The sequence below is a fragment of the Onychostoma macrolepis genome, chromosome 01, assembly GCF_012432095.1.
Source record: "Onychostoma macrolepis isolate SWU-2019 chromosome 01, ASM1243209v1, whole genome shotgun sequence".
Taxonomy (NCBI): domain Eukaryota; kingdom Metazoa; phylum Chordata; class Actinopteri; order Cypriniformes; family Cyprinidae; genus Onychostoma; species Onychostoma macrolepis.
The window spans coordinates 39,560,613-39,572,311 of NC_081155.1; the positions used below are offsets into that span (position 1 = coordinate 39,560,613).

Here is an 11,699-nt window from a genome sequence, read left to right on the forward strand (position 1 = left end):
AGGAGTGGAAGAAGACTCCAGTAGCAACCTGTGAAGCTCTGGTGAACATGCCCAAGAAGGTTAAGGCAGTGCTGCAAAATAATCGTGGCCACACAAAATATTCACTTAGGGGTGTACCCACTTTTGTGGCCAGCGGTTTAGACATTAATGGCTGTGTGTTGAGTTATTTTGAGAGGACAGAAAATTTACACTGTTATACAAGCTGTACACTCACTACTTTACATTGAAAGTGTCATTTCTTCAGTGTTGTCACATGAAAAGATATAATAAAATATTTATAAAAATGTGAAGGGTGTACTCACTTCTGTGAGATACTGTATATATATATACAGTAGGTCTATATATATAAATGCATACATATACACACTCACACTACAGCAATCTTTGATCTTGTTATTATTATTATATATATATTTTTTTAATTAATTAATTAAACTTTATTTTTGTTTGTTTTCTGTAATCTTTCCATGGACCCCCTAGCACTCTTTTGCGGCCCCGTCAAGGTCCCCGAAGCCCAGTTTTGAAAACCCCTGATTTAGGTTATTAAAATTTTCTTCACTCTATGAAAAAATGGTTCCTTTAAGAACTGTTCACTGAATTGTTCTTTGGGGAACCAAAAACACTTCTTCTATGGCATCACTTTGATCTTGTGAAATCTTTATTTTTAAGAGTGAACTAGGTTTGAAATTCACATGCAAAACCACACTGCTAGAGAAAACACATTTGTGTAAATGGACTTTTGACAACTGAAGTTACTGAGATCCATGTGGCAAGCACTATTTAATGCAAATCATGACTGTAAAATAATTTCAGCTAACCATATGCAGGTTACCCACCACCAACTTGATACGGTGCATTTGCATTTCAAAGAAATTGTGTTAAACGGTTTTCTTTCCTTCAAAAAGTAACATTTCTCTTCTTTTGTCGTTTGAAGTTCTGTTTTCACATTCTGATTTCTTGCTCCGGGGCAGACCTCGGGAGATTTTGGAAGAAATGCAAAGCTGAACCCTTAAATTATCTATTACCCTCATTTAGGTCATATATTTATCATTCCAGTTAAAAAAATAATAATAATAAAATCAACAATAATGGTCAAAAGAAGCAGAATTTAAAAAGGAGATTAAAAATGTAAGAAGGCAAACACATATGCAGACATAAAAGCAATTTTGGATGCATTGAAAGATACTTTTAGAAACACGATTGTCTGTGAAAACAAGTGGGATTGTGTCTTTTATTCCTACATGCTCAACATGAAAGAACCACATACATAAAGTGTCATCTCCATGGAAACATTGTGTGTGAGATCTCTCAGGAGATGCTGAGGAAACAAAACCCTTCATCCTCATCTTCTCTGCAGTATGTGGGTGGGTGCGCTCAGCAGTCTTAGGGGGCTACACACAGTTAGCAATCCTGCATTGCAGTCTGTCATTGAAGATAAAGAGAGAGAAAACTACTGACACGATACACACATACACACAGCTCAGTATCTCACTATTACATTAGTCTTGTTTTGAAATGTACTTACATAAGCAGCAGTGGGGAAAGCCAGAGAAGTTAACCAGAAGTGAATTTAAATGTCATGAATAATCATTTCACATACTGCAGCAAAATGTCTCCATTTATACATGTCTCTGTACTTAAAATCCAAAATGTATATTTTTAAGAAATTGTACATGCAGATTATACTTATATAAACTGTGTACTTAAACAGAGTACACTTTCAAGACTTGTAATAATGTGACTTTTTTTTTTTTTACTTGGAAGTACATTTTTATCATTATGTTGTTGTTTTTTAACATTTGTTGTGCCTTAAAGGACTACACTTAATTTGATGTTGAATAACATAAAGCACATTTTAATTGGTTATAATTTTAACTGTAGGGTTATTTTATATTTCATTTTAGGTTAATATAGTTTAAATAAATGATTACATTTTATGTTCATCATTACAAATATGTTTAAATACATAACATACAAATTTCAATAGAAATTATGTTTAACATACATTTTAATTTATAAATTATAGGCCTTTAATTGATCATTTATATTAATTTATATATCAGAAATTATAAAGACATACTTAAGTGGGTCAGAAAAGCATTCTTACATTCAAATAATTGCATTTAATATAAATTTAAACTGCAGTATTTCATTCAACTGCAAATGTATTAAGTGTCCAAAATTAGATTATATTCTTGTAATTGTTTTTCTTATTCTTTATTATTTGTGTGAGAAGTATATGTTTTACAAGTTTAAAAGAACATCAGACAGCTATTCTTTTTAAATACTTTGTACACTCTCAGAAATAAAGGTACAAAAGCTGTCACTGGGGCGGTACCTTTTCAAAAGGTACACTTTTGTACCTATTAGGTTAAAATATGTACACTTTAAGTAATATGTACCTTTAAGGTACCAAAATGGACCCCTTAGGTACAAACATGTACCTTTTGAAAAGGTACCGCCCCAGTGACAGCTTTTGTACCTTTATTTAAGAGTGTATGTGGGGAGAAAGATTTATCAATTTTTTAATGAATTTTACATTTGAGGAATTAAATTTAGGGGATTTTTGAGATTATAAAGAATGAAAATACAGAGCAAAGATCTAAATGTGCCTTGATCGTCATGAGTTTTATTTTTACGGCAATTAACCTATCTTTTCACAAATATCTCACTCAAGATGATAAAAAGGGTCCAATATTGATACAGGAACATTGTGGGAATACAAATTTGTTTACCGGAATAGTCTCAGACACTATATGGCCTGAAATTATAGTGAAATTAGCCTATTTGTTTTACCTTCAGATTTGCCAATATAGGCAAGCTTTATTTTATTATTTTTATTAAAATGTGCAAACCGGCCTCACAATAACGCTTATAGAAACAAATTTATTTCGGAAGAGTGGGATTTTTCTTGCAAAGCTACATGTGTATCTAAAATCGCTTGTCATTATTGTCAAGTGAAGTTTATTCCAAAACATAATTTCAATGCTAGTCACTAGATGGCAGTTCTATGATAGCGGTGACATTGCTGCAGTTTCCTATCAGTCCTACTAATCAATCCCGCTCATCTTCATTTTTTTTATTTATTTCGTTAGATAAAATTGAGAATTGTTTAATTAAATTGTAAGATTAGATCAAAATTAGTCTTATTATAAAAGCTTATATATTATATTATATTAATAGAGTAAATAAATAACTCGATCATAAGATTATCTATTAGTAATGTCTTCCGGTAAGGCATCAATGGCGACTTCCAGTAGAAGCATCATGTGAGAAAGTCTAGCAACTGTTTCTACCGCATTTTATGTTTTGAAAGCGTGATATAAATTAACTAATTAGTTTTTAATTCAAGATTGATGGCCAAAATGTTGCGTTCTGCACTTCTGAGGGGTATTTTCACACGAAAATCCAGTGTTAATGCTATAAAGTGCGCTGCCGCATCCTCAAATGCGCGCAGATCAGCTGTCTGTCCTTCTGAGCTGCATCAAGGACCCTTGAGATTCTTTAGCGGATCAGCTACTTTAACAACTTCAAGATGGACTGACAGCAACAATACCAAGCCAAACGCGTCTGAGCATGTGCACGAGGAGGAAGATACAAGTGTTGTGTTTGGTGATTATTCCAGAAAGTTTTCCTCCAGACGAGCCTTCCGCAAAACATCCCCAGAGCAGCAGCTGGACCTGAAATACAGAGATGCGGATGAGGACGATGCGCCGCTGGTGGAAAAGTTCAAGTCCAAAACAGGTCGGAAAAATACGACATACTGGTATTTCCTCCAGTGCAAACGGCTCATCAAAGAGGACAAAGTACGTTGTCAAAAATATCTGTTTTAATAACAGTTAGCTTTACTGTGGCAGTACAATGATGCAGTGATGGGATTTATATCCCTTATATCAGTGCACTTATTGTATTCAATGTACTTCAGTCTTAAAAGTATATTAAAACTGTATTTGCAGAGTATTAATTAAAAGGCCACTTAAATGCACTTCAAGAGAGACAACACTTTTATCACAGTTTCTTAAAACTAAAGTACACTTAAAAAATTCGCGTCACATTGCAGTAGTGCCAAATTACCAGTTTTCACTTAAAGTATATTTAAAATCATTGTTTAATAATCTTTCGTTGAGATTTAAAGTACGCTTATTTTGCTGACTAACATACTGATGTTATGATTTAACTGTAGTGTGTTGTTCAATGTTACATTTAAAGTTACTATATTTTACTAAACCACAACTTTGTCATTACAAATGTATAATTGCAAATACATTAAAATACATAATTTACAAGTTTCAATACAAATTAATTTAAAATATATTTTAGTTTGCTATAAGTGCCTGTCATTACATTTGGCAGTACACTTTAACCATATTTCAAAGATAATGCAAGTAATTATGTAATAACATGAACATATGTGACCCTGGATGACAAAACCAGTCTTAAGTGTCAATTTTTTGAGATTGAGATTTATACATCATCTGAAAGCTGAATAAATAAGCTTTCCATTGATGTATGGTTTGTTAGGATCGGACAATATTTGGCCGAGATACAACTATTTGAAAATCTGGAATCTGAGGTTGCAAAAAAATCTAAATATTGAGAAAATCGCCTTTAAAATTGTCCAAATGAAGTTCTTAGCAATGCATATTACTAATCAAAAATGAAGTTTTGATATATTTACGGTAGGAAATTTACAAAATATCTTCATGGAACATGATCTTTACTTAATATCCTAATGATTTTTGGCATAAAAGAAAAATGGATAATTTTGACCCATACAATGTATTTTTGGCTATTGCTACAAATATACCCCAGCGACTTAAGACTGGTTTTGTGCTCCAGGGTCACATATGTAATTAAGTCCTACTTAAGTGGGTTGAAAAAAAAGCACGTTAATCTAATTACATTTAATATAAATTTAAACTAGAATACATTTTCACTTAATTAAAAAAATAAAATAAATATATATATATATATATATATAAATATATATATTTAGTTTACACTTAAGTATATACTGTACACACTTAAGTATGCACTTCTTAAAAGAATATTATTTTAGTAATAAGTACTCTATTGTGCTATTACCATTTTTTTTTTGTATACAAGTGCCATATAAATGCAAGTGTATATCAAAATATGTATCTCTGTTCCATATAAACCAATACATATTTTAATTAATTAAGTGATTTTTTTTGTGTGCGTGTAGCTGGCCGAGGCATTGGTTCTCTTTGAGGCTGATATGCTCAAAGGTGAGCGGTTACAACCTGAGGAGTACAATTACACTGTGCTCATCGGCGGATGTGGACGTGTCGGCTACCTAAAGAAAGCCTTCCAGCTCTACAATAATGTAAGATGACAATGCATTTTCACATGCCATTATTTATATTAGGTTCTGCTGGTAATGATGCATGAATGACACACTTGATCTTTGTATAACCCTGCTTGAATATTATCACTCAGATGAAGAAGCGAGGAATCGAGCCATCCGATGCTACATACACCGCGCTGTTCAACGCTTGTGCGGAGTCACCATGGAAACAGTCAGGGCTGGAACAGGCATTGAAGCTCAAGCAAGAGCTTCTCAAGAAGAACATCCCTCTCAGTGCCATTTCCCAGCATGCTTTTCTCAAAACAGTAGCTTTTGCTGGAGATCTGAAGTCGTGCTTTCACATTCTGCGGGTATTACTAATTTTGACATTATAGCTAATGTCAAAATACCCAGTGATGTGATGATTTATTGTATTTTTATGCTTTTTGCATTAACACCACAGTAACATCATTTGGTTTGTGTGTAAATGCATGTATAGGAGATGCTTCAAAATGGACAACCCATCACACAAGAGACATTTCATTATCTGCTGATGAGCTGTGTGAAGGACAAGCAGCATGGATTCAGACTGGCTTTACAGGTACACCTACTGACTAGAAACACATATTAATAGTGATGCACCAACATCAATTTAAAAAGTTCATTTAGCCAAAAACTGAAACCTAAAATAAAGTTTTGGTTAATAAAATTTGGACTCTTTATGTTGTGTTTCTAATGTGCTAAAATAAACCAGTCATAGTGAATTTCTTTGAAAGTCAACAAACTGCCTGTTGATATTTCATCTGAACAAATTTCACATATTGCTACACTTGCATCATTTTTGGTGACGTGCTAAGTAATATAGATATAAATTTCAGCAATTGAAAAAATTAGTTTTATTTGTTGATAATATTTGAAATAATATTTTTGAAATATTATTTCATTTTCAGCCAAAATATTTTCAGTTGCCAAAATGTATATCCATATTACTCACACGCAACATCTTTCTTACTTATTAGCAAAGTTCTTAAAGGGATCGTTAACCCAAAAATGAAACAATCTGCATGCATGTTTGAGTTTGCTTTTTTAACAAATGTAAATCTGTTCTCAAGACTTGATTCATATGAATTCATTTAATAATGCCTTGATGACTTTTTTGGATCTTTTAAATTTGGGTTACCTGGACTTTCAATGGAAGGACAGGAACCTCTCAGCTTTCATCAAGAAAAATATCTTAATTTTGTTTAGAAGATTAACATTATGGTTCTTATTTGTTTGAAATGACACGAGGGTGAGGGAATGGTGACAAATTTTCATTTTTGGGTGAACAATCCCTTGAAATATTTCTTTTATTGTCATTTGTTCTGTAGGTGTGGCACCAGATGCTTAGGATTGGAATAAAACCAGACACTCAGAATTACAACATACTCCTGCGGGTGGCACGGGATTGTGGGATAGGTGATCCTGGTTTGGCTTCTGAGCTACTACTGAAGAGAACAGAGGAAGTGACCCCAAAACTCACAAGTGGAAGGAAAAGCCGTATGACAAAAGTCAAAGAGGAGATGTCATGTCAGCCCTTAGATATGGATGCATTTGAGAGTGAGCTGTTTGTGGACACACACACACAGAGCCATGGACAAGCCAAAGAGACTGATTTCTGCAAAATAGACGCATCTCAAAATGAGACTCAAATGCTGCCTGTATCACCAAGTGGCCCTCTGACCTATCAGTCACAAAGTTCCCGTCTCCCAAACCTTCTGGACCCCAGCACTTGCCACTCAGGTGTGGTTGCCTTGGGACCTGTGAACAGTGCTTCGGATAGACTTGCTCTAATTGGAAACCTTGAAGGTTTTTTGGAAAAAATGGCCAAAGATGGACTGGAGCCCAGCATCAAAACCATCACATTATTGGCTGATGTCATGGAACCCAGCAGCCAATCAGTGCAGAGTTTGATTAATGTGGCCAAAAAGAGTGCTGTCACGCTGGATGAGACATTTTTTAACATTATGATCAGAAGGATGGCCAAAGCTAGAGACTTGGACGGGGCTAAGGTTAGAAATGCATTTAATCATCGGTTCATAAAGTTCCAGTAAGCTCCAGTTCCAGTTTGATTCCCAGGGAATCTCTGTGGACTGGACTTTCATTAGCCCTAATTAAATGAGCATAACTACACCACACACTAAAATTCATTATCATACTGATAAAGAAAGATCTGCATTAAGTATTGGTGATCACTAATAATGACAACAAAGAATGGGCAGATGAGCAGAGGCGCCATCATAGAGAAAAAGTGATTGTCTCAGTTAACATAGGACATGGGATCAGCGGATGTTAAACAGTTTAAGTGGTGAAAGCATCTGTCAAATGCATAAATAAATACAATTACATAAAGTGCCTGCCAAATGCATAAATGCAAATATGTAAAAATAATAACTGATTTCTTTCTTTTTAGGCTGTAAAAGCCCTTATGGTTAACAAAGGGCTGGTTGCAAATGCACAGACGTTCTGTAGTATTGCTCTGGCTTGCCGTAGACAAAAAGATGCAATACAGCTGCTTACTGAAATGGAGGTATGAAAACCAACCCTTTTATTATTCATTTTCACTATTAATATACTTACGGTTTCTTCTTATTACAATTATCAACTATTTCCAACTTTCTTCTAAATATTTGAAGGTGCTTTTTTTTTTTTTTACATCAATTCTTTTTTTTTTTTTCAGTCTTGTGGACTTGTGCCGAACACTCATGTTTACAGTGCCCTGATCAGCCAGGCAGTTAAGCGTTTGGACTATGCTTATCTGCAAGAACTACTTCAGCACATGCACAAACTGCAAGTGCCGCCCAATGACGTCATCATCAGACAGCTGGAGTTTGCAGCTCAGTATCCTTCTTCCTATGACAAGGTTAGAAACTGAAAATATGAGACAATCTCATATCAAGATTCAAGATTTGTATTTGTCACATACACAGTTATATACAGAATATAAAGTGAAATATAAAAGTGTAAGTATAAATAATAGATAAAATAGTAAGGTAAAAAGAAATAACGGAAGAAAAGTGAAATGTAATGAATTAATAAAATAACCTAAGAAATTTTAATTAAATTATAAGAAGTTTTGAGTGTAATTTAAATGATTATTTATTCACTTAATTTAAAAGCACATCTAGGTTCAGTAAAATCAAATGCATGTACTCTGTGAGTGTTTTTCATGTTATTGCGCTATGAGCAGGATTGTAATGGACTACTATGGATTAATTATGCCTTTTATCTTTCTTTCTTCAGTTAAAATCACGAAACATCTACCTGGACAAGATTGACGGCTTCCGTGGTTTTTACAAACAATGGCTGGAGTTCATGCCCGGCCAGGAAACACCACACCCCTGGGAAAAATATCAATCCCCAAAACCAGAAACAGAAAAAGATGGAGTCACCTCACAACATCAAGCTTCTGAATAAATCAAATTCCTGTATTTTGTAATGTTAAATTTGTGTGACACGGTTACTCGAGCTTAACTGTGACTTTCTGAGGCATATTTTGCATATGTCTTGTAACAAATGCTTTATATATATATATGTATGTATATTAAATGTTTGTATTTATTTTTGTGTCGTCTCATTCTTTAAGAAATAAAATTCCAAAATTACCAATTGATACAATGACACAAACCTTTATTTATGCTACACAAATCTGCGAATTAGCAAGATATTTCAGTTGGGTTTGCTTCCTACCTTTGAAAGGAAAAAAGGAAACATTAGACATCAGGTCGCTGTTGTTGTATTTTATCTGAATTACAATAAACAGCTGTAGAAGTAGTTATTAGAATGATATAAGACTAAATAATTACTTTAAAACTGCAAATCTAGGTAATTTCCGTCTGAACAGTATTTTCCATCAAACATGATTATAAAGCAGTTTGTTTATTTATTAAACTGCTAACAGAATGTGTAACATGTATGTCCCCTGGGAATGTTTGACCCTCAGAAAAGACTGAATTAAAGGTTATTTTTAAAAATACACCACCTGGTGGGCTTCCACAATTAGGAAGAATACAGGTGCAACTGTTCTTTAATTGTGGCCAATAGGTGTGGTGAAACTTACAAGAAATTGGAGTTGCATGATCACTGGTCAAGAGCTGATAAGAATGATGTATAAAAATTGAGACCTGATCACCAGAGACAGATCAGAAGAAACGGCTGTCATCTTGACTTTGTTGATTCGCTCAATAAAGTCTGGAACTCTGCCTCTTCATTCACAAGACAGAAAAGACTTTTCTCGCTACACTGTGTGACCCTGCATGTTTCACTTCAGCGGTTCTGTGAAAGAAATCAAAGCACAAGCTTGCCCTTAACACTTTGTAGTACAATTAAAAATGACTAATGTGATGTTTTGACATATATTTTTAAAAATAGACTAGTTGGCAGTTCTCCATCCTTACAAAGACAGCAAGTGAAATAACTGTAGCAAGTGTTTGAAGATGAGCCAGAAAGAACATCTGTAACTGACATGATTGGTTATGAACTGTGTAAGAGCGGAAGCTGCGACTGGGTTTATCAGAAGTTCAGCTGCTATCTCGGCTCTGCAGTCATCTGGAACTCTGTGACTTGAGTGATTTTTCCATGGCAGCCACCATTAAAGAGAAAACAAATAGTTTGGTAAATAATGTTGTGGAGAGAAGTCTTCCTTGTCTCCAGAATGCAGTATTCTGAAAGTCAAAATAAGACATTATTGAACAAAGCCGAGATGACAGTTGTCCCATCTGAATCTCCTCAGTTCAAACCTCCATGCATTTTTGTTATCAGTTGTTGACCAATTATCATATAGCTAAATTTTTCCAAGTTTCACCTTTCCTGCTTTCCACAAATAAATATCACTTTTTTCTAATAGTGGAGATTTGCTAGTTGACGTGTTTATGAAAATAGCCTTTTATTTAAACCTGGTGTATATATATTTAATATAACCACACAGCGGTTTAGATTTCTTTTGCTTCCACATCCTCATCACCCATCTGTTCTAGAGTGCAAATCATCTTTAAATCACAGTCACTGTAACATTGGCTCCAAGGCCTTCAAAAATGCTTCTGGCTTTAATAATAACCCAAACTACTTCTACATTTGTTTATTACACTTTGAACAAAAATATCCCAACACTTTTACAATTGTTTATTATTGCATGTTAGACAAAAACATTCCATCAATAATTGTGACAGATAAATGGCGGATGATTTTTTAAGAAATTGGGAAGCACCCAACTTTACGCTCATTGGTTATACAGGTTAAAGAAATGTATAAAAAGGGAGTTGCAAGTGTGATTGTTAAATGTGCTGCAGGTGTCTCGGCTTTGTTGTTTTGACCAATAAACTTGTTGACTTGAGAAATTCTTTTTAAAAAGAGAGAAGATTTTCTTCTACAACAGGAAAAGGATTTTCTCTGAACTGAGATGTGAAAATTTTCACTATAGTTGATGTGCATTTTGGTTGGATATATAGTATTGAATAGGTCTAAAAAAATTCTTAATTAAATTAAACATTAAATAAATTACTTTTTTGTAATGGTAGATATCTGCAGAGAGTCATTACATTTATTTTTATTTTTTTTATAAATACATTCCAAGATACTGTAGATATCACAGAAAGATAAATATTTTACTTAATCAGTGCTACTGGCTAATTGTTAAATTTTGCATAAAATGAAATGAATTATAATTGAACTCGGGAACAGCAGACAGTGTTGACACATTGGGTGGATTTGAATTTTATTGTGTGTGTCAAAACTGGTTTGGGCGGGGTGGATAAACTTTGGTCCAATTTGAGATCAGTTTTTGCGGTTTTCAAACATTTTTAGGCTAATTATTAATTACAAAACTAATCCCAAGTGTGCAGGATCAGATTTTAAACTTGAATAGTTTTAGAAATACAATTTAGCACCGGAAATAAGAAAAATTAGTTTGCACTAAAACAACTTCTGTAAGCTAATATATCACTGGACATGTACCGGACATGTATGTGTCTCCCTATATTGCGTGAAGATATTACATGTAATCCTTTATCCAAAAGCTGTTGTAGAAAATCTTCTCTCTTTGTCCAAAAAAATGGGCTCTAGTCAGGAAGTTCCAGATGCCAAAATCAGATTTTTATTGGGCGAGACAGCTAATCCACGATGCACAACATCTGACTACACTTCTCACACTTATATACAGTTCTTAACCAATGATCTTGTAGCAAGTGTGCTTTCCTGTTTTTTTGGAATCTCCCCATTATTCCCGGCAGTTATTTTGGTGTTTTATATATGTACCAGTCTCTTTAACTGCCTGAAGCTATTATACATGTATAAGCATGATTAAATTTTGACTGTGTATAAGTGTGAGATGCAAGAAAACTCTTCTGCATCTCGA

At 34.0% G+C, this 11,699-nt stretch overlaps 1 protein-coding gene across 2 annotated transcripts; it reads left to right on the forward strand.

Moving 5' to 3' along the window:
• The first annotated feature begins 3,238 nt into the window (after nt 1-3,238).
• On the forward strand, nt 3,239-8,899 carry ptcd1 (pentatricopeptide repeat domain 1). 2 transcript variants are annotated; one of them, XM_058776076.1, is made up of 8 exons: nt 3,239-3,806; nt 5,207-5,347; nt 5,461-5,679; nt 5,808-5,909; nt 6,679-7,359; nt 7,761-7,877; nt 8,028-8,210; nt 8,591-8,899. In XM_058776076.1, exons 1-8 carry the CDS (start codon nt 3,357-3,359, stop codon nt 8,762-8,764), a joined length of 2,067 nt encoding a protein of 688 aa, XP_058632059.1. In that variant the 5' UTR covers nt 3,239-3,356; the 3' UTR covers nt 8,765-8,899. The 2 variants fall into 2 exon arrangements, with proteins under 2 accessions (XP_058632059.1, XP_058632063.1); XM_058776080.1 differs by having other exon boundaries at nt 3,544-3,744.
• The last annotated feature ends 2,800 nt before the right edge of the window (nt 8,900-11,699 follow it).